Source organism: Pristiophorus japonicus, chromosome 8 (genome assembly GCF_044704955.1).
Source record: "Pristiophorus japonicus isolate sPriJap1 chromosome 8, sPriJap1.hap1, whole genome shotgun sequence".
Classification (NCBI taxonomy): domain Eukaryota; kingdom Metazoa; phylum Chordata; class Chondrichthyes; family Pristiophoridae; genus Pristiophorus; species Pristiophorus japonicus.
Window position 1 is genome coordinate 28,903,804 of NC_091984.1, and position 24,259 is coordinate 28,928,062.

Sequence of the window (24,259 nt, forward strand, 5' to 3'; positions counted from 1 at the left end):
TCACCCTTCAAGATTTAGTTCGGGACCTGGAATATTAGGTCCTTCATTGAAACACCTGCGAACTTATTGGCATGGAAGCAAGTCATTCTCGACTCTAGGGGCTGCCTATGATAATGATAGCAGTTCAATACATTTAGTATATACATAGTGCATTACATGGTATACTATTCCTCCTTATTAAACAGTTTTTACCTCTAACATGATGAGGGCTGTCATTACAAAACAGCGTATCCTCCAAACCAAGACAAGCAATACCACAGGTCTGCTAGTATATATTTTCTTAAAGCAATATAGTTCTGCAATTGTCAACCTTGAAGTTTTTAAGTTAAAAGTTGCCAAATTGTCTGCATCCAATCAGAGGGAAACCTATAAATTCTAAACCCTGATAAGACCAATTTTGTTTCATTACAAGCTGCTTGTATATTCCCTTACAAGCACTGTTAACATTTTAACAGAAGTCATGCACATTTCTGAAGTGTCAAATGCAGACAGTCTGTTAATTATACGAGCAGATCTTGCTGCCAGTTCTTTCATGTGTGTTCCTTATTGAAACAAAGCTACTTTTTAATTGGAAAACAACAGGTAACTTATTTATCAGCTATTTTGCTGACAACTGATGGAGACTGATTGAGGATGTTGCCATAGCATGGCATATGACTCCAGAGATCCTGGTGTGCCACTGGTTTAGAGGTTTCTACAAAATACAATAACGTATTGAGTCAATATGATTTGGTAACTGCACAGTATGGGTTTGAAGAAGGTAGAAGTGAATAGCTGGCTTGTACCACAGTTTTAGGATTTGTAAGAACAAGTTTTCTATTGATCTGGATTAAATGAATGAAAAGAAAGAACTTGCATTCATATAGTGCATTTCACAAGACATCTGAAAGCACTTCACAACCAATGAAGTATTTTTGAAATGTAGTCACTGCTATAATGTAAAGAGAAATAAGTTGCAGTTTTCTGTGCAGCAACTATAGTAAACACTTGCAATGAACTTTATGTTTTATTATTTTTCTTCCTTTTTCAGCTAAGACTGTCTTCTAGATTATGGCAATTCTCTCAGATAGAAGCATTGAAAGTTTTCACATAAGAGGAAACCGTTTAATCGTTTTTGCCTGCATTTAGAAACATAGAAAATAGGTGCAGGTGCAGGCCATTCAGCCTTCTAGCCTGCACCGCTATTTAATGAGTTCATGGCTGAACATGAAACTTCAGTACCCCCTTCCTGCTTTCTCACCATACCCCTTGATCCCCGAGTAGTAAGGACTTCATCTAACTCCCTTTTGAATATATTTAGTGAATTGGCCTCAACTACTTTCTGTGGTGGAGAATATCACAGGTTCACCACTCTCTGGGTGAAGAAGTTTCTCCTCATCTCGGTCCTAAATGGCTTACCCCTTATCCTTAGACTGTGACCCCTGGTTCTGGACTTCCCCAACATCGGGAACATTCTTCCTGCATCTAACCTGTCTAAACCCGTCAGAATTTTAAACGTTTCTATGAGGTCCCCTCTCATTCTTCTGAACTCCAGTGAATACAAGCCCAGTTGATCCAGTCTTTCTTGATAGGTCAGTCCCACCATCCCGGGAATCAGTCTGGTGAATCTTCGCTGCACTCCCTCAATAGCAAGAATGTCCTTTCTCAAGTTAGGAGATCAAAACTGTACACAATACTCCAGGTGTGGCCTCACCAAGGCCCTGTACAACTGTAGCAACACCTCCCTGCCCCTGTACTCAAATCACCTCGCTATGAAGGCCAACATGCCATTTTTGCTTTCTTAACCGCCTGCTGTACCTGCATGCCAACCTTCAATGACTGATGTACCATGACACCCAGGTCTCTTTGCACCTTCCCTTTTCCTAATCTGTCACCATTCAGATAATAGTCTGTCTCTCTGTTTTTACCACCAAAGTGGATAACCTCACATTTATCCACATTATACTTCATCTGCCATGCATTTGCCCACTCACCTAACCTATCCAAGTCACTCTGCAGCCTCATAGCATCCTCCTCGCAGCTCACACTGCCACCCAACTTAGTGTCATCCGCAAATTTGGAGATACTACATTTAATCCCCTCGTCTAAATCATTAATGTACAATGTAAACAGCTGGGGCCCCAGCACAGAACCTTGCGGTACCCCACTAGTCACTGCCTGCCATTCTGAAAAGTACCCATTTACTCCTACTCTTTGCTTCCTGTCTGACAACCAGTTCTCAATCCACGTCAGCACACTACCCCCAATCCCATGTGCTTTAACTTTGCACATTAATCTCTTGTGTGGGACCTTGTCGAAAGCCTTCTGAAAGTCCAAATATACCACATCAACTGGTTCTCCTTTGTCCACTTTATTGGAAACATCCTTAAAAAATTCCAGAAGATTTGTCAAGCATGATTTCCCTTTCACAAATCCATGCTGACTTGGACCTATCATGTCACCATTTTCCAAATGCGCTGCTATGTCATCCTTAATAATTGATTCCATCATTTTACCCACTACTGAGGTCAGGCTGACCGGTCTATAATTCCATGTTTTCTCTCTCCCTCCTTTTTTAAAAAGTGGGGTTACATTGGCTACCCTCCACTCGATAGGAACTGCTCCAGAGTCAATGGAATGTTGGAAAATGACTGTCAATGCATCCGCTATTTCCAAGGCCACCTCCTTAAGTACTCTGGGATGCAGTCCATCAGGCCCTGGGGATTTATCGGCCTTCAATCCCATCAATTTCCCCAACACAATTTCCCGACTAATAAAGATTTCCCTCAGTTCCTCCTCCTTACTAGACCCTCTGATCCCTTTTATATCCGGAAGGTTGTTTGTGTCCTCCTTAGTGAATACTGAACCAAAGTACTTGTTCAATTGGTCTGCCATTTCTTTGTTCCCCGTTATGACTTCCCCTGATTCTGACTGCAGGGGACCTACGTTTGTCTTTACCAACCTTTTTCTCTTTACATACCTATAGAAACTTTTGCAATCCGCCCTAATGTTCCCTGCATTTAGCCCCTTTCACACTGATTTTACATTCTAATTTTCCTGCAATTTCCCCCTAACTCTTTTATATATTCATCATTTTCAGCATCTTCTTGAAAGCTATAATTGATTGCAGCAAAACATTCCACATTCTGATAATTGCGTGTGAAAACGTTTTTCTTATTGCCCTCTCTGCACCTAGTGCTTCTCTTGAGACCTTGACCCCTTATCTTCAATTTATCTACCAGTCGTAATTATCTTTGTTTACCTTGTCTATTTATTTTATCATTTTGAACATGTCTATCAAATCCTCCATTCCCCTTAATCAGTTTGGAAGAATATAACCCTAGTTGCTCTAGCCTTTCCTTTGTAACTCAGACCACTCAATCCTGGTACCATCCTGATCAATCTGCATTGTATGTAGTCCAGCAAGCATCAAAGTCCATTTTCTCGAGCTTTAATACCAATGTGCATATTACTATTTTTTTTTTTTAAACTGTTGCCATTGTCCTTAGTTATTAAATGCTTCCTGTTAGAAGAGTTGATGCTTTGGAAAGCATAACCATATTTAGCTGCTCTTTCAAAAGGATAATAATGCTTTGTGGCTTGAGAGGAAGGTTAGATTAGTGTCTCTGCACATATCAGAAATCATTTGAGGCAGCAAGCTTATTGTATTGTGCTATAATTGCCTGCAGCTTAAACCACACACTTGTCCATTCAGTGAACTGTTTCCTGTTGCAAGTTCAAATTTAATCCAGGTCCATTGGTGTTTCTGTCTACTCTACTTTTTTCCCAATGGCCCTTTTACTGAATTATAACTCATTGTGCAAGAAACTTAATCAAAATGCATTCCAAATAACCAGGTATCCTACCTTTTTGCAGCTCTGTTTTTTTTAAAATGGTGTCCGTAGCACTGGATTCAATCAGATAAGACTGCACTTTTCTTGGTGGTATTTTAGGCCAGTGGTAAAAATGTGGTATTGATTCATTTACCTCTGGTAGTAATTTTCGGTGGTATTTCAGTGTTGCACACTTAATGACGTCATAAAAACAGCAAAAATGTAAGGTTGGTGGTATTTTTTTTTATCACCGGTGGTAAATCATTGATGAATTTAACACCGGTGAGATTTCGGTGCTGAATTATGAAAATATTTCGGTGGTAATCTGCAATGAATTTACCACCGGTGGTATTTTCGGTGGTAAACAATCGAAAAAATGATGAAAATCCAGCCCAAAGAGTCTGCCACACCCTCCATTTTAACTACGTATCTAGATTGCACAATCTGTGTAAATTAAGATGCTGCAGTATATGTCTCAACTTTTAATCATTACTTTGATTTTTTTTTTTAAATAGTTTAACGATACGGATACCACCTGCATCCAATTTCATATTGTGAAGGCTGTGCAGATAAATACTTCAAGAACTTTCCTCACCTCACTCAGTGTTCAATGGCTTGCCTATCCCAGACATAGATGAGAACTCATCATATAGGGCAAGAAAAACAACTGCCTTACAGCAAGCTGTTGGTGAACTCTGCATAAACATTGAGGAAGGAATTTCAACATTCAAGTTTTGTGACCTTATGAGCGACCCATGAGTTACACCACAAAAGGAAAGGAAACTGCTCAGAGAGGGAATGAGAACGGATGTTGCGCAATTCACTATGGGACATTAGATTACCAAATGGCAAAAATAACTACTGAATATACCAATTATTTTCCAAATTAATTTTAATAGTACATTAGAAAGTTATAGCAGTTTTGCAATCCGGTATGAATGGGTAAGATCCAGAGACCGCAATAAATAATAAAATTAATACTCACCTAGAAAGAGGACATCCAGCATGGATTTGTAAAAGGCAAGTCATACGTGACAAATTTAATATGGTGTTCTTTGAGAAAATAATGCATTGGTAAAATAAATGTAGGGGATGTTGTGTACATGGATTTTTCAAAAGGTATGGTAGTGATAGGGTTATAGTAGCTGACTAGCAACCCAAAGATTAAAAATTCAAATCCCACCATGGCAAATTGGGAAATTCAATTCAATGAATCTGGTAAATTGTGAGCTGCCACCAAAGATTGATGATTAAAAAGTGGCAAATTGTTATAAAAACTCAAATGGTTCATGAATGTTGTTCAGAGAAAGAAACTTGCCTTCCCTTTTGAAGATTTTCCCTGTAGAATAAAAGAACACGATTTAGCATCTGCCCTGGGCATTCATTGAGCTAACACCTCTACAATACAGTATCATTCATGGAGCTCAGTAAAGGACAACTTGGGTTTAGCAGCAAAAAAGGAATATTTGGTTTAAGATTGATTTGTGAGCAGGCAATAGATTTGTGGAAAGAGTTGGATCGATGCTTCACAGAGGAGCATTTATCGAGGAGACATGTGAGTGATTATTAAATGCACTGCACAGGGCTGAGATTGATGCGAAAGTCATGGGAATTATTCGGAGATGTGAGGGCAGCAAAGGGAATAGGAGCAGCTGAAAGTGAGTTAACAAAAGGGAGCAAGGTAGGAAGGGGCAAGAGACAAGGAGATGTTATCTTAATCGATCGTTTAGTATGCGTCCAAAGTCATTCAGGCAAACTGTCGGGTTGACTGAGCAGCCCGGGTGCTCCACATCGATGCCGAGCTGCTCCCGGCTACGTTGCCGTCACTCAGTCGGGAGTGAAGCCGAACTCCCGTTACGGGCGTCAACATGGGGTTTCCACCATGCTTCCGGCAAAGATCTGACATGGGAACAGGAGCAGCTCTCCCGGTGCTTCTTCTGTGAATCCTGCCCCTAGCCCTGGCCAAACGGCTTGCCGCTGCTGCGTGTCCTGTCCCGGAGGGCTGGCCGAACAGTTTTGCCGGTGCATGTTCCAGTCGGCAAGTTAGGACTTTTTATTTCTTATTACTTGATTTATTTTTCATTTAGTATTATTTATGAATTATGATGGTTTCTATGCTTCTTTATTGTTAAAAGTAGTGTTTAATGCTTTCGAAAATCATCTAACTTCCCTTTCCCCCCACCATCTCTGGCTACCTGCTCTGATTTCTTAAGTCTCCGCAAGGTTTTTTTGAGCGTACAAAAGTGGACACATACGCTGGCTTAAGTTAGTTTGGAGTAACTTTTCCCTGGCTAAACTTGCTTAAATGGCCAAAACAGGCATAAGTGGCTGGTAACGCCCCCCTTTTGAAAAACTGAACTAAAAAAAAAACTGAACTAACTTACTTAAACTGGAGCAAACTAAATGGAGAGAATTGCAATTTTTAAGATACTCCAAAAAAAACTAGTTGCTCCAAAAAAAAAAATAGGAGCAACTCCTGGGGAAACTTGGGTTCATTCCTCAAGCAGCTATTTTATTTGCCCATGTTATTTAAAAGGTTAGAAAATATGCATGAAGCAAAAGATTAGATCAAGTAGAAGAACTCATACACAATTTATAAATCTAAAAATGGCACCTTTCACAACCTCAGCACATCCCAAGGCACTACATAGTCAATTAAGTACTTTTGAAGCATAGCCACTTTGTAATATAGGCAAAAGTAGCAGCTAATTTGTGCACAGTGAGGTTCCACATACAGAAATGAGATTAAATGATCAGATAATCTGTTTTAGTGATGATGGTTGAAACTGTTGGCAAAGAGACTGAGAGAAATCCCCTGCTCTTCCTAAATAGCGCCAGGAGTTATTTTGCCCCAAGTTTCCACATGATTTGCTCCTGATTTTTAGGAGCAACTGGTGTAGAACGGAGTATCTTAGAAATCGGAATTCTCATCATTTAGTTTGCTCCAGTTCTAGTCAGTTAGAACAGTTTCACTTTGGAACAGAATTTTTTTTCCAAAAGGGGGCGTGTCCGGCCACTTACGCCTGATTTCAAAGTTTCGTGAGTGAAAACTTACTCCAAACTAACTTAGAATGGAGTAAGTGAAGATTTTTCTACGTTCGAAAAAACCTTGTCTACACTTGAGAAAATCAGACGTAGGTTACAAATTAGGCGTAGGGAACGAGGTGGGGGGGGGGGGGGGAAGGGAAGTCATTAAATTCTACAATCAATCCTTAGTTATACTTATACAAATATTATACAAATAAATCCAACCTGAATAAAAATTTATAAGCAAAGAAAAGATTAAATAAACCATGTTCCTACCTGTGTGAAATAGCATCAGCCTTCGAGCTGCTGTGCTTCAGGCAGGCCTTTCATGTTGGAGACAGGCAGGGGTGTGGCGTCAGTGTCTCGACGGCAGCGGCAGCAAACTTCGAGCTGAGCTGCAGTGCTTGAGGCAGGCATTCATTCTCTTCGTGGCTGGCCGCGAAGAAGCAGCACCGGACGGACCCGAGGCCATTCGGCCATGAGATCTCAGCAGCGTCAGTGGCTGGCCGACAACCGAAGAATCAGCAGCGGACCGATGTGAGGCCATTCGGCCACGAGATAGCAGCGGCGTCAGTGGCTGGCCGGCAGCCGAAGAATCAACGCAGGACACACGCAGATCATTAAGGTTCTTGAGGCCATTCGACCACGCTTCAGGGGCGGCGTCAGTGGCTGGCCGGCAGCCAAAGAATCAGCAGCGGATGGACGTGAGGCCATTCGGCCATCGGATATCAGCGGCGTCAGTGGCTGGCCTTCAGCCGAAGAATCAACACCCGACACACGCAGCTCTTTATGGTGCTTGAGGCCATTCGGCCACGCTTTAGGGGCGGCGTCAGTGGCTCAACGGCAGCCGAAGATACAGCAGCAGCCTTCGAGCTGTGAGGGGGACTGAGGCCATTTGGACAGGAGAGGCAGCCACATCGACAGTTTTATATTTAAATTTGCAGAATGGGTGCTGCATTGTCAACACCACATATTATTGCAAAGTTGAATTGGCACTCTTATTTCTCCAAACACACAGTCCTTAATTTGCATGCACCAATGCAGCACCGGTTCTGCAAGTTTAACAGTGAAAAGCTGAACTCACTGATTTCAGCAGGTGATTTATTCAGCAGTGCTGCTAAAAGCACTCCCTCACACACACAAATATAAAAAAAAATTATAAATTACAAGCCTTTGCAGGGGTCCAAGAAACAAATCTTCACTTTTTCTGCAGTATTTTTAAAAATGGCCGAGTGCCAATGTTTGTGTGAGACTGGCGTGCGCGCACGCTCCAACGCGCACGCGCAGGGTTGCCGGCACCACGAAGGCTAATTTAAATTGTACCCGCCCCCTGCTACTTAGAAAATTGGCGCGAGTGTTAGGCTCCGCCCCCTGCTGCGAAGAGCGCGCCGTGCCAAGCAGACATCGAGCTCCAAGGAGCTCGAGAATATCGGACTTTTTTTTAGGCGCAGTTTTCGGCGTGAAAAACAGGCGCCCAGCTCGGGGGTGCGCCGTTTTCGCCGCGGGACGAAACTTGGGGCCTTTATGTCCACCTGAGGGCAGACTTCAGTTTAACATCTCATCCCAAAGACAGCACCTTCAACAGAGCAACAATCCCTTCGTAGTGGACTGGGGTGTCAGCCAACATTATGCGCTCAAGTGTCTGGAGTGGGGCTTGAACGTGACTCAGAAATGAGAGTTCTACCACAGAGCCAAAGCTGACATTCACACACACACGCTAACTTGCTGAAGCAATATAAAAGCAACTGATATTACCAGAAAAATGTTAAGAACAGTTGAGGAGATGACACAACAGGGGAGCACCATAATAAGCAGGAATGAGAAGCTGAGTGCCAAAGCAAGCATTTTAAAAACTTCCCCTTGGGTTTCTGATCAGGTGACATGGAGAACAAATGAATGAAGTACAAAGATTTGGGAAGTATGCTCACAAGGCATTGCAACTTTAATGATAGAGATACTAAAATGACTACCTAAACAATTCTGAAGCATCATAACTGATGATTTACAGCTGAATCTCACTGATTTTTGCATTGGAATTAGTTATATTCCCAACAGTTTCTGACCCGAGAAGATCAAAAGATTAGTGGGCCAGGCACTTCTCCACAGGGAAGAGGAAGGAAAAAAAGTAAAATGCTTACACCCCTTTCATCTGCAAGTTGGAACAGCAGCACTTTTTCACTCTCTCAACCAGAAATTATGAAGGGCAAACAGAGATCAAGAGAAGCAACAAACTGCTTTGAAATATTTCCCTCTGGTGAGTGGGCCAATAATCAGAGGTCCTAGATTCAAAATCATTGGCAGAAGATCTCGAGGGGAGATGAGGAAAAATGTTTTCATTCAGAGTTGTTGGGATCTGGAAATTTCTACCTGAAAAGGTGGTGGAAGCAGATTCCATAAATAATTTAAAAAGGGAGTTGGGTACTTGAGGCTGAGGCACTTAAGGGTTACGGACAAAAAGCGAGGATGTGGGAAGAAGTACAACTGCTCTTGCAAAGAGCCAGCACAGGCACGACTGGCCGAATGGCCTCCTTCTGTGCTGTAACTTTCTATGATTCTATAAAGCTACAGCTAACAGAATATCTCTAATGCACTCCTGCTTCATACTTGTTGCTTAAGTCATTTATCTCCCTTGTAACAGGCTCATTACTCTTATGATAAAATCATGAATTCTATATTGAAGTGGAGAATATGTAATATATTAAGAGCTGACAAAAAGTTTGGTCAGTCAAAAATTACATCACATCTAAAACAGAAGTGATTATACTTGAAACTTAATGCACCATGTATTTCAGCTATTCCATTAGTGTGCAAGTTTCCCTTTCCCTGAAATGCTATTTTAAGTTCAGCTCAGTTTGCACTAACTGGTTCACCTCCCCAGAATGTGCTGACTCCCCAGTTCAGTTCTGCACTCACTAAGGCCTCTTCGTCTCCTCCCCTGAAGGTGTTGACCTGCAGGGGGTGGGGGGGCGTCAGAGCCTCAGGTCTCGTTTCTGGCTCCACACGGATGGAATGATTCAGCCGGAGAGGGGGCAGGGCTTGACAGGGGGCGGAGCTTGAACAGTGTGGTATAGGTAGTGGGAGGCGGGGTTGGTCAGACGCCTGTCTGTCCAAACAAATGCCATACAAATAGTCCCATAAAATATTTGAGACATTCCTTTACGCACTGGGACCCGGTTGGAAACAGACACTGACATTGCTCACGTTGTTCCTGCCCCAAGATGGCTGCGCATGCGCTTTGTTGCTCACTGAATCAAGATGGCTGCGCGCTGAACCCGTTTTCCTGCACCAAGACGGCCACCGTTAGCCTGGGTCTGTGACCGGGAGAAAGCCCCGAAGCTGCAACTGCCGATATTCTGGTTATTATTCTGGGCTTGCAGCGGGCACCAGTTGTTTATGAAACCTCCCTGGCTCCCCGCTGGTTCATTAATGATTTAGACGAGGGGATTAAATGCAGTATCTCCAAATTTGCGGATGATACTAAGTTGGGTGGCAGTGTGAGCTGCGAGGAGGATGCTATTAGGCTGCAGAGTGACTTGGATAGGTTAGGTGAGTGGGCAAATGCATGGCAGATGAAGTATAATGTGGATAAATGTGAGGTTATCCACTTTGGTGGTAAAAACAGAGAGACAGACTATTATCTGAATGGTGACAGATTAGGAAAAGGGAAGGTGCAACGAGACCTGGGTGTCATGGTACATCAGTCATTGAAGGTTAGCATGCAGGTACAGCAGGCGGTTAAGAAAGCAAATGGCATGTTGGCCTTCATAGCGAGGGGATTTGAATACAGGGGCAGGGAGGTGTTGCTACAGTTGTACAGGGCCTTGGTGAGGCCACACCTGGAGTATTGTGTACAGTTTTGGTCTCCTAACTTGAGGAAGGACATTCTTGCTATTGAGGGAGTGCAGCGAAGGTTCACCAGACTGATTCCCGGGATGGCGGGACTGACCTATCAAGAAAGATTGGATCAACTGGGCTTGTATTCACTGGAGTTCAGAAGAATGAGAGGGGACCTCATAGAAACGTTTAAAATTCTGACGGGTTTAGACAGGTTAGATGCAGAAAGAATGTTCCCAATGTTGGGGAAGTCCAGAACCAGGGGTCACAGTCTGAGGATAAGGGGTAAGCCATTTAGGACCGAGATGAGGAGAAACTTCTTCACCCAGAGAGTGGTGAACCTGTGGAATTCTCTACCACAGAAAGTAGTTGAGGCCAATTCACTAAATATATTCAAAAGGGAGTTAGATGAAGTCCTTACTACTCGGGGGATCAAGGGTTATGGCGAGAAAGCAGGAAGGGGGTACTGAAGTTTCATGTTCAGCCATGAACTCATTGAATGGCGGTGCAGGCTAGAAGGGCTGAATGGCCTGCTCCTGCACCTATTTTCTATGTTTCTATTACTCCCCGCCGCCCCGTTGAAAATGAGCGCTTCTGCAGAGCAGATGTTAACCGTGTCTCCTTCGCCATTACGCGCACCGCACATGCTCCAAAAACGGTGACAGATCGTGGCGGGGGTGTGGCTATTGAGGGTTCGGGGCCCAGAAGAGCCGAGGGCCCAGGATCAGCATAGGTCAACCCACACTGCATATGTGTGCGCACTAGGTCCGTGCAGCAGAGCCGGTCTCGTGTCGTCCCGGTTAATCCTTGCCACTGGATAAAGGCCTAGCTCTGTCAAGCCCGTGTGGTAGCTGATGTGCAACGATCACCACATGTTAAAAAAATCCACGCACAGGCATCCCCTCAATTGGACTTCAGGATTAGAATATCGGGTCCTTCATTGAAACATCTGTGAACTCATGTGGAAACAAGTCATCCTCGTTCGAGGGACCGCCTATGATGATGATGATTTTAAATTATTTTACTGATTTCACTGTTAATAATAATTTCTAAGTATGGGAACATAAAATTTGTTTGACCATACATGTATTCTCATTAACTTTATATTAATTTGTATGAAATATACAATTTGAAAATAAAATCTACTAGGCAATGGAAATTAAAATACAAATTTGTTCAGAATAGTTTGAAAAGTATTTAATACACCCAAGTTTTCAGTCATCAGCACTGTTAAGCAATCATTGCTAAACATCAGTGGTGGTTAAGGCTTTAGAAACAATAATCAGGGAAAAAATTAACAGGCACTTGGAGAGGTTTAAATTAACTAAGGAGAGCCAGCACGGATCTGTAAAAGGCAGATCGTGTTTGACTAATCTAATTAAATTTTTTGATGAAGTAACAGACGGTTGATGACGGAATGCAGTGTATGTTGTCTATATGGATTTTAAGAAAACGTACCGCATAAAAGGCTGGTTAATAACATTGAGGCTCATGGAATAGGAGGGTTAGTGTCAGCATGGATAAGAAATTGGCTTAAGGACAGAAAACAGCGAGTCGTGGAAAATGGTTGTTTTGCAGACTGGAGGATGGTAGACAGTGGTGTTCCCCAAGGGTCAGTGCTAGGACCACTGCTTTTTTTGATATATAAAAATAAATGATTTGGATATTGGAATAGAGTAAAATTTCAAAATTTGCCAATTATACCAAGCTTGGAGGTGTGGGAAACAGTGAGGATGATACCAATCGACTGCAACAGGACATAGATAGGCTAGCAGAATGGGCAGACAAGTGGCAGATGGAATTTAATAGAGAGAAATGTGAGGTGATGCATTTTGGCAGAAGGGATAGGGAGAGACAATATAGACTTAATGGCACAGTTCTAAAGAGTGTGCAGGGACAGAGGGACCTGGGGGTTCATGTGCATAGATCTTTGAAGGTGACAGGATATATTGAGAGAGTAGATCTTGGGCTTCATAAATAGAGCTTTTGAGTACAAAAGCAGGGAAGTTATGCTGAACCTTTATAAAGCTCTGGTTAGAGTATTGCGTCCAGTTCTGGTTACCACAATTTAGGAAGGATGTGAAGGTCCTTGAGAGGGTGCAGAGGAGATTTACCAGAATGGTTCCAGGGATGAGGGATTTTAACTACAAGGTTAGGTTGGAGACGCTGGGGTTGTTCTCCTTGGAGCAAAGAAGGTAGATGGGCGATTTGATAGATTATGATGGGTTTGGATAAGGTAGACAGAGAAAGGCTGTTCCCATTAGCCGATGGTACAAGGATTAGGGGACAAATATTTAAGGATTTGGGCAAGAAATACAGGCGATGTGAGGAAGAACTTTTTTACGCAAGGAGTGGTAATGACTTGGAACTCGCTGCAGCCGAAGGTGGTGGAAGCGGAGACAATCAATGATTTCAAAAGGAAATTGGATATGCACTTGAGGGAAATAAACTTGCAGAGCTACGGGGATAGTGCAGGGGAATGGGACTGACTGGATTGCTCCACAGATAGCCGGCATGGACTCGATGGGCCAATGGCCTCCTTCTGTGCCGTAATGACCAACAACTGCTTACTGACATTGTTGAGCTATCGTCAGTCCTTGAAGTTACCAGAAATTCCAGTAGGTGGTTTTCATTTTGATGCTGAAACCAAAAGTTCCATACAGCACTAAATTTGTTAAGTTACAACCCATAGTAAGTTCTACCACAATGAAAGCATCAAAACTGCACAAACAGGATTATGTATTGAAGAACTATGCAGTCCACTGTCTCTCTCAAGGTTCATACCATATGACTGCAACCCTTAACCACATGCTACTTTTTAAATGAATTGCAAAGAAATTACAGCACAGAAACAGACCACTCAGCCCAATGGTCTATGCCGGTATTTATGCTCCACACAAGCCTCCTCCCACTTACTTCATACCACCCCATCAGCACATCCTTCTATTCCTTTCTCCCTTATGTAATTATCTAGCTTCCTCTTAAATGCATCTATGCTATTCGCCTGAATAACTCAACGTGTAGCAAGTTCCACATTCTAACCACTCACTAGGTAAAGAAATTTCTCCTGAATTCCGTATTGAATTTATTGCAGACCATCTTATATTTTGTCCCCTAGTTATGGACTCCCCTACAATTGGAAACATCTTCTCTACGTCTACTCTATCAAACTCCTTCATAATTTTAAAGACGTCTAAGTTACGCCTCTGCCTTCTCTTTTCTAGGGAAATTTAAAACATCAATTTTAATAAAAACGCAGGATGTTTCTAGTTGAACTGGTTAGCTTGACTCCCTTCTTGAGAACCCATTAACCTATTTCAAACACGAGGGCACCACCAGAGAGACATCTGTACAGAATCTCTGCCACAAATCACTTATGCATCACCATAGTTGAGTCAGAAGTCACTTCAGAATGTTGCTTTAGAATCTTAATTCAGAAGCCAGTACTTTATGTTGCTGAGGAGCTGAAGTTATCTTAAGTGTGCAGTTATGCTGTCATTTTTGTATAACAGTACCACAAAGTGAAATTCCACTTAACGGAAATGGAAAAGTGACAGTTTAATTCCGGAGTCAGGTTCTGATCTGGGAATTTAGACGAGTGAAACCCCTCCACCCCCCTCTTTGGGGTGTTGCCTCTCACAAGTAGGAGTAAAAGTATATAGTCTCAAAATAATGTATTGGACCTCCTGGGTATTTAGTAATTTTAAAAATGTTAACATTTTTAATGTTTTGAGAAAGCAAATACTCTCACCCACACTAACTTTTTTTGCAAGGGGTCACTATAACAGCAGGGGAAGATGACACAGGACAGCAAAACAAAAACTGGCTCATCTGTAGTGGGCAAGTGAAACCATTCAACTGCTCATCGTCACCTCACAGCAAGCATTTGTATTACCATCAAATATTCAGGCCCATACCACCACTGACTTTGTTTGCCAGCAGCAACAGTTTGTTAGAATTAGGACCACGGCTCTTTTTGATATATATTAATAACCTGGACTTAGGTATAGGGGGCATAATTTCAAAGTATGCAGATGACACAAAACTTGGAATGGAGTAAACAATGAGGAGGACGAAAACAGACTGGTGAAATGGACAGGTAAATGGCAGATTAAATTTAATGCAGCGAAGCAAATGTTGCATTTTAGAAGGAAATAGGAGGCGAGGCAACAGAAACAGTTTAATTTTGAAGGAGGTCCACATACACAAATATTTGAAGATGACCAGGACAAACTGATAAAGCTGTTAATAAAAAGAATGTCGGATCCTTGGCTTTATTAATAGAGGTGTAGAGTACAAAAGCAAGAAAGTTATGCTAAACCTTCATAAATCACAAGTTAGGCCTCAGCTGGAATATGGTGTCCAATATTGCCACCACAGTTTAGGAAAGATGTCAAGCTCTTGGAGAAGGTACAGAGGAAATGTATTAGAATGGTACAGGGATGAGGAATTTCAGTTATTTGGAGAGACTAGAGAAGCTCGGATTGCTCTCCTTAGAGCAGAGTAGATTAAGGGAAGATTGAATAGAGGCATTCAAAATTATGAAAGGTTTTGAGTAAATAAGGAGAAACTGTTTCCACTAGCTCGAGGTCAGTAACCAGAGGACATAGATTTAAAATAATTCGCTAAAGAATGCTTTTTATCCAGCGAGTTATGATGAAAGGGTGTGGAAGCTGATCTAATAATAACTTTCAAAAGAGAATCGGATATATACTTAGAAAGTAAATATTTGCAGGGCTCTGGGGAAAGAGGTGAGTGGGACTAACTGCATACCTCTTTCAAAGAACCGGTACAGGTATAATGGGCTGAATGGCCTTCTGTGCTGTATGATTCTGTAACATAGAATCATAGGGGTCAAGTTTCTGCTGCCCGCTAGAACGGCGCACATCGGAGAGGCCCGCCTAATTTATAGAACAAAAATTGCGCCGAATACTTACCTCGCGATTCTCAGATAGCTGTAGGCCCAATTTCACCTTGGCGCAGTGCAGCAGGAGCTGCTGGGGGCGGAGCTACAGCCCTGCACCGAAAACAGTGCTGGCAGCTGCGCGCGTGCGCAATGGAGGCTGCGCGCGTGCGCAGTAGCTGCCGGCGTCCTGTCTCCGGGGTAACGACCCTATCCCAGGCTGAAAGGACGTCGCCCTTGTCCCCGGCCGAGCAGCCTCCACATCTTACCTCGGTGGCGGGGCCTGCCCGCCCGGCCTCTCGCTGGGGCAAGCCCCGCCCGAAGAGTCGGCAGCGGCTTGGCATCGGCTGCATGCGGGCCCCGCCCGAAGAGTCGGTGGTGGCGGCAGCCCGGCATCGGCGGACCCCGCCCGAAGTCCTCGGCAGGGCTTGCTTGGCTTCCTCATTGGTGGCGGGGCCCGCCCGCCCTGCATCTCACTGGGGCGGGCCCTGCCCGAAGTCGGCGGCGGCAGCCCGACATCGGCTGCGTGCGGGGCTTCTTCGGCGTCTTCTCTCTTTCCCTCCCCCCATCGTCTTCTCTTCCCCGCCCCCCAATCTTCTTCTCTTCCCCCCACCTCCCTGGTGCTGCAGGTGAGTAGAAATAATTTTTTATTTGAGTGATTTTAAATTTTTTTTAAATTTAAAATTTTTAAATTTGGATTGATTTATTGGGTTATTTATTGATTTATTTATCATTTATTGTTGATGATGGCTCTTTATTTGTAAAAGTGAAGTGTTTAATGTTTGTAAATCCCCCCCCCCCCCCCCCCCACCGCCTCATTCCCCATGCCTGATTTGTAACCTACGCCTGATTTTCTAAGCGTAGGCAAGGTTTTTCTGAGCGTACAAAAATCTACATTTACTCCATTCTAAGTTAGTTTGGAGTAAGTTTTTGCTGCCTAAACTGGCAAAACAGGCGTAAGTGGCCGGACACGAGGTCTTTTGAAAAAAAAAAATCTGTTCTAAAATGAAACTGTTCTAACTCACTAGAACTAGAGCAAACTAAAGGCTGAGAATTGCAATTTCTAAGATACTCCATTCTAAACTAGTTGCTCCAAAAAAATAGGAACTCAGGCCGAAACTTGACCCCATTGAATGGTTACAGCACAGGAGGCCGCCATTCGGCCCGTTGAGCCTGTGCCGGCTCTATGCAAGAGCACTTCAGATAGTCCCACTCCCCCATGGACAAGATTCTATGAGAGGTTTTTGCCTTCAATTATAGGATTAGTTAGAATTACCTTTCCTACTCTGTTTACTAAGTTTAGGGTATCCTATTTCCCGCCCTTTCACACATTGGATTGATCTGGTTATAAACAGAAACAGAATATGTGTGTTCTGGCAAAAAAATTATGAGGCAGCATTTTCAGACACCAGGGAACAGGTTACCAACTAATACTCTCAGCTAGGGACTAGTGCAAAATGAGCTTGTATATCTGCACCAGTGGCATAGGTAGAAGTGGCAACATGGCATTTCCAAATTGGGTCATAAAAAGCCAACAAATCAAAGGAAATCGTCGTCTGCAGCAGATGGGATTGGTAAGCTGCTTCAGGCAAAAACCAAGATCAGTTTGTCGCCGCTGCCAGTGCTGTTCCCCCCGAGGCTAACATCCGACACTGGGTGTGGCCCAAGGGAAATCGGCTTCAGATCATCAGGGCCCAACCTCTCCACTCCACCTGGTCCCATGATCTCAGGCCTGGCTTCTCCCAGCCCTACTTCTGGCTCCTGTCGTGACATTCATTTTGGGTGGGATTTTGTACTAATTGAGTGGACCACAGCTCCACATTTTTGGTTGCAGCAATTCTTTTGTAAAAGTACTGCCCAAGATTTGTTGCTGGTGAGCTGAAAAAACATAAAATCTCAGGCGACATTGTTCTAAAACAGATCATGGCCCCCACAAACTCGTGAGTGGCAGTCTTCAGGAATGTCACATCTTTTCAAGAAATATAAACAATCTCTTGAAATAGCAAAAGCTTCTTCACTTTTTGCAAAGTACTTTTTTTTTGAGGATGTGAGGATGGTTAGAAATGCAAAAGGAGCTCTGGACAAGTCAGGAGAAGAGGCTGATGGGTAGGAAACATGGATATGATGCCAAAGGCAGCTAGGCTCCCAATCTCTTGTTCCTTCGACTCTTCAAAGCCGACAAATCCCAGCAAACTCAATACTGGTAGACTCTCCCAATGTTCAAAAACCCTCTCCCAGTCCTGTTGGGACAGCAGGACCCCATCCTCAAGGATGTGCTTGCTAAATCCCAGAAACCCTCCCCTTAGGTGTTTTTTTTATAAAACAAAAGCTTGACTAAAAGGGATTTCCCAAGAAAGTCCCATGCCAAGATTGGATTAGTAGACAAGATGTGAAAATTACAATGCAATACGGGAAATTGTTTCTCTGAGCTAAACAATGAATAATTTGTTAGCCATATCTGGTCATTCAGAAAGACACTTCGCACTGTGGTATTGGAAACCTCTTGATATATATGGAGGCTGAGAAAGGCGTTACAAAATCAGACACCTAACAAGCAGCAGAAAGCTGTGAATGGGATGAACTACTGTCCTAGGCAATGGACAAGGTAGAGATAGTGCTCTTGAGTTGAGTTAGATGACCGACTAGTGTGTTCTTCATTTCTGTAATAGTATACAACAGATATATACTGTATCAAGTATTTCCCACTGTGGAAGTGTTTTACCCACTGTGGAATAAAGCAGCTTACGATGCAAACCAAACTTTGTCTCACTCAGTTGGTCCAGCGTCAGATAAACCATGCTTAATAAACACAAACCTGATCCAGATCACAAGGCTATTTCATTCTCCCTCATGCCACTTCCACACAAGTAGATATAGGATAGTGGGAGTTAACCTCCATAAAAAGGTGGCTTAAAGGAGCGATATTAAATGCAATATTTTTATTTTAACTGCAAGATAAAATATTGATGGCATTTGCATGAAGATTTCTACAAATAATACTGAGCTCAGCAACAAGTTCTGCATTCCTTACAAGGCCCTTACTTGAGCTTTATAGCCATCGGATAAATCCAATTTAAGACACTGGATATTAATTATTACATAGAATGGAGGGATGGAGCATGAAGGATATAAAACTCACAGCAACTGAAGTTAATATGGTTTGTATCATAGTATAGTATGCATCATTCTGCATCTCAGGAAATGGTATGCAGTAGGATTGTGCAATTGACCAATGTGCTGGAGGACGTATACAAAAAAAGAAACTTTTCATGTGCATCCTGTTCATCACCAGTTTGTACATTGATATGACTAGATCAGCTTCTGATGCAATTTTAAACCCTTACCACCTGATGACCTCATTCGCAGCCCTGCCAGCATTGAATAGAATCACTGGTTACAACACAGAAGGCCAATCAGCCTGTCGAGCCTGTGCTGGCTCTCTGAAAGAGCACTTCAGTTAGTCCCACTCCCCCGCCCTTTCCTCATAGCCCAGCAATTTTGTTTTTTCCTTCAGGTACCTATCCAATTCCTTTTTGAAAGCCACAGTTGAATCTGCCTCCATCACCCTTTCAGGCACTGTATTCCAGACCCTACCCACTTATTGCATAATTTTTTTTCCCTCATGTCACCTTTGATTCTTCTATCAATCACTTTGAATCGGTGTCCTCTGGTTCTTGACCCTTCCGGCAATAGGAACAGCTTCTCTATCATCTGTCTAGACCCCTCATGACTTTGAACCTTCTCCAGCCACGTAACTGAAGTCTCTCATCCCTTGAACCATTTTTGTAAATCTTTTCTGCATAATTGTGCCCCAATAAGATAACTCATCAGTACTGCTCCAAAGGTTAACATCTAACTTCAAAAGAGTACATCCTTCTACAACATGATATTTGTATCATTATATTGACGTCATTCTTGTGGCCTTTCTAAGCAAGACCAATTTTAATATAGAAAAATGTTGAATTTGTGTGTCAATTATTGGGTGGCTATGTTACAATAAGGGCTATGTGCTTCTCAAATTGAATATGTATTAATTCACAGCTGTGTGACTGGAAAAAGGCAGAACTGCACTGAGTATTGGTATGCTAGGTGAGTGCTTATGGTACTAGGCTTGTAACCCAGAAGTCAGGAGTTCAAATTCCACCATGGCAAGTTGTGAAATGTAATTCTCTGGTAATTTGCAGGCTAGCACCAGAAAAACAACACTGAACCACGAATGTCCTAAAATTCCAACTACGTGTTACAAAGCTCAATAATTCCCCACCTAACACCATCAAAGACGCCAGCACTTGAAAAAGGCCCACCACCACCACCTTCTTGGGGAAACTAGGAATGGACAATAAATGCAGCCTTGCAGGTCACACCTCAAAAACAAATTTTAAAATGAATATCCAGTTTAGGTTGGAAGAGGAATGGAAAGATGGACTTAATAGGACTGGTCACTGATGACTGTCATGCTTTTGGATCTTTTGCCCACTTTCCCATAGAAAGGATTTGGGAAAAAAAGTTACCCTTGAATGTTGTGTTTTGAAGCACAGTATATTCATGTAAATAACAGCTCATTTGGTACTTAGCAAGATGCTTTAATGTGGTTTTCCCATAGCTTATAAATAATAAGCAATTTGTTAGCTTGTCCCATTGTTTTTTCAAGTCTCTATTGTGGGGGCTCAACAGGAGGGGGGTAGGGGGAGAGGCAAAGCTTTTCCTTTTCTGCTGTGAACAGAATATAAGAGATGAAGACAGGTGCACAGGCAGTCAGGTTATTGAAACAAAAAACTGCAAAGCAGTCATGACCAGCAAAGGTACTGACGAAGAGGTTAGAAATGGTGGAGGACAGTTTGAAGTCCTCTTGTTTGTCAAGTCTGTATTTTGAATTATGAAGATATGATGTACTGATTCAATTAAGTGATTGTAATTATAGATGCTGTTCTGTTTATTTCACAGCAAGGCAAACAAAGTAGCTCATCAATTCGTAGCAGGGCGCATTTCACAAAATATGTTTGGTTCACCATTGGAGAGATATGAATATTTGATTCAAGTCACAAAGGAGTGTAATTTGCCTTTATTGCAAGGGGGTTGCAGTACAAGAGTAAGTCTTGCTGCAATTATATAGGGCTAAACTTTCCTTTCATTTTCGGTGGGTTCTCAGCGATTTTCTCGGCGGTAGAGCTGTTTTGCTGCCCAGCGAAAGTTTTCCCTTGTGTTTTTCAATGTTATCGCCCAAATCTGAAAACGCCCGCCGGGACCAAACCGCCGTGAACCACCAAAAAAAAAAAAAAATCGCCAGGGCATAAATTTTGTCTCAACGGAAGCCCGTCCAGATCGGCAAGGGAACTGCCCTGTAAAAGCTGCTTAAAGAGGGCAATAGGTGAGTACTCTGCAAAGAAAGGTAAGTTAAAGGTTCTTTTTTTTTTCATTCTAAAATGGTGATTAGGTGTAAAAGTGTCTTGGGAATGTTTAACTTTTTTTTGTGAATTTTTTTTTAGTTTCCCCCCCTCCCGAGCTAGGCCCAACCGCAGCCTCGGACTAAATTTTTTTTTAAAAACTGCCGAGATTAAAAGGTGCAAGACCCATTTTCTCGCTGGGCGATTAGTTTTAATTAGTTTTAACTTAAAAGTGGAAATTTTACTTACCAAACGTTAGCGGTTTTTCTGGGCGGGCAATCGGGAAAGTCGAGCCCATAGAGCTTTGGGAAGACCACACCTGGAGTGGTTTTGGTCTCTTTTCCCAAGGATAGATGTACTTGCATTGAAAATTCACTAGATTGATTGCTAGGACGAGAGGGCTGTCTTATGGAGAGACTGAGAATGTGAATGTTTAAAAATGTATAGAGACATTGAAGTTGAGAACGTGGGAATTGTATAGGGACAGTATAAGCTAACAAACAATTCATGGAGGAATAGCCATAACATCTCAGACTCGAGACTGCGAAATGTTACAACACTAACACATTGAAACAAAACCCACAGCTTGCAGAAAAACCTCAAAGTCTTATTAAATCATGTTATTAACCTGAAACATTGACAGAAGGTTTTTGTTTAAAATCGGACCATGCTTGGGTCGGCTTATGAGTGGACAAAGGGAAGGAGGGATCAAAAGAGATGGGCTGAGCTGGGATGTCACTCTAGCCCTATCTTGTTATCTTTTGCCAAAAATGTATAACCATCGTGCCTTGACAATGTAACGTCACTTATCCGTAGGGAGTGTGTACGCTCTATCGAGAGAGTATATCTTCTGTCTGATAAGTCTTGCCGGCCGGTAAAATAAAGACTGCTTTGTTTAAAGCACAATAGGTATTCGACTCAGTAATTTTACTGAACCAGATTGAGAGAAAAGAATCTACATTTACAAGAAGAATGTGCAGATATTATTTGGAGCTTAGATGAAATGTATTAAATTCTTGGACTCGAAAGGGTAGATGTTGAGAGGCTGTTCCTTTTGGCTGGGGAGTCTAGAACTAGGGGTCACAGTCTCAGAATAAATAGTCAGCCAGATAGGACTGAGGGTTGTGAATCTTTGGAATTTCCAACCCCAGAGACATGTAGATACTAAGTCGTTGAATATATTCGAAACGGAGATGGATAGATTTTTAGGCACTAAGGGGAATCAGGGGATAGGGCAAGAAAGTGGCGTGATGTAAAAGTTCAGCCATTATTTTACTGAATGGCAGAGCAGGCTCAAAGGAGTCGTACGGCCTACAGACAGGGAGCAAAGAGTAGGAATAAATGGGTCCTTTTCAGAATGGCAGGCAGGGACTAGTGGGGTACCGCAAGGTTCAGTGCTGGAACCCCAGCTATTTACAATATACATTAATGATTTAGATGAAGGAATTGAATGTAATATCTCCAAGTTTGCAGATGATACTAAGCTGTGAGGAGGATGCGAAGAGGCTGCAGGGTGACTTGGACAGGTTAGGTGAGTGGGCAAATACATGGCAGATGTGGTATAATGTAGATAAATGTGAGGTTATCTACTTTGGTGGTAAAAACAGGAAGGCAGATTATCTGAATGGTGACAGATTAGTAAAAGGGAAGGTGCAACGAGACCTAGGTGTCATGGTACATCAGTCATTGAAAGTTGGTATGCAGGTACAGCAGGCAGTGAAGGCGGCAAATGGCATGTTGGCCTTTATAGAGAGAGGATTTGAGTATAGGAGCAGGGAGGTCTTACTACAGTTGTACAGGGCCTGGTGAGGCCACACCTTAATATTGTGTACAGTTTTGGTCTCCTAATCTGAGGAAGGACATTCTTGCTATTGAGGGAGTGCAGCGAAGGTTCACCAGACTGATTCCCAGGATGATAGGACTGACATATGAAGAAAGACTGGATCGACTAGGCTTATAAGCAATGGAATTTAGAAGAATGAGAGGGGATCTCATAGAAACATATAAAATTCTGACGGAATTAGACAGGTTAGATGCAGGAAGCATGTTCCCGATGTTGGGGAGATCCAGAACCAGGGGTCACAGTCTAATGATAAGGGGTAAACCATTTAGGACCGAGATGAGGAGAAACTTCTTCACTCAGAGTTGTGAGCATGTGGAATTCTCTACCACAGAAAGTTGTTGAGACCAGTTCATTAGGTATATTCAAAAGGGAGTTAGATGTGGTCCTTGCAGCTAAAGGGATCAAGGGGTATGGAGAGAAAGCAAGAATGGGGTACTGAAGTGCATGATCAGCCATGATCATGTTGAATGGTGGTGCAGGCTCGAAGGGCCGAATGGCCTACTCCTACACCTATTTTCTATGTTACACGTCTGAGTGACACTACTGTACAAGTAGATACAGGGTAGTGTGGATCAGCTCTCTAAAAGGAAGACCTCGGGCCACTTACGGGAGAAAATTTTGCCACTGAACCCAAGAAGGTATTTACAGCAGAACCAAATCTGTACTACCCCTTTAGTTTACAATGCTGTCACCATCAGCATTATAAAATAAGTGAGGTTGCACTACTGGTTGCCTCTGGAAGCATTGAGGGCAGCTTAAAGCCATCTCTGCTGCGAGTAAGAATAGTTGTCTGGTCACATGCCACTGGAGCACTTAGCCAATTTGTGGTAATTTTTTTTAATTAATTGCTTTATGCATACTTCTACCATCAGTAGGCTCGGTGACCAAAATGATTGAAAACCATGACTTACGCAGTTGCTTGTTTTCTGCTCCTATGCTATGGAATTTCCCTCACACCCACAACATAAGAGAGCCTTGGTAATATGTCACCCAAGCAATTCTGTAATATAAAGAGGGTAGGAGTGCAAAGATCTTAAGGTGTAGTATCAGCTTTGTCTTTTGACTTCTGTCGACGCCACTATGCTGAAACACACCAATGTATATTTTTTTAATTATGTAGACTTGCAGTCAACTTCATTTTGCCATTCACTCAGTCTGCTATTATAAACCACTGCAGTTTTATTCTTGTGGTTTAAGACCTCAGAACAATGTTGAACTCTGCCAATTATTTGCTCAGCTAAAGGAAAAATAACAGGATGATGTGTTCCCCAGCCAAAAGCATGAACACTCAAAATTTAAACACTGCTGACCAACTTTATACAAGACATCCAATTTCAGATTCTAGATGAGCTGCAGGTATTTTTAAGCAATCATGTTTTTATTGAGCAAGAAGTTGAACAAATTGTAGTTTGATCACAAGGCAAATTGCTTTATAAAGCAGATTATAAAAACGGCA

General features: G+C 42.6%; 1 protein-coding gene across 3 annotated transcripts in view; it reads right to left on the reverse strand.

Moving 5' to 3' along the window:
* The window catches only part of LOC139268457 (rho GTPase-activating protein 29-like), a 148,663-nt gene that overhangs the window by 105,786 nt on the left and 18,618 nt on the right, over positions 1 to 24,259 (reverse strand). For 2 of the 3 annotated variants that reach the window (XM_070886631.1, XM_070886630.1), the window contains one exon: positions 5,131 to 5,151. The exons of the other annotated variant lie outside the window; for it this stretch is intronic. In XM_070886631.1, coding sequence (XP_070742732.1) covers positions 5,131 to 5,151 — 21 coding nt within the window. The remainder of the gene's footprint in view (positions 1 to 5,130; positions 5,152 to 24,259) is intronic. 3 annotated transcript variants of the gene reach the window in all.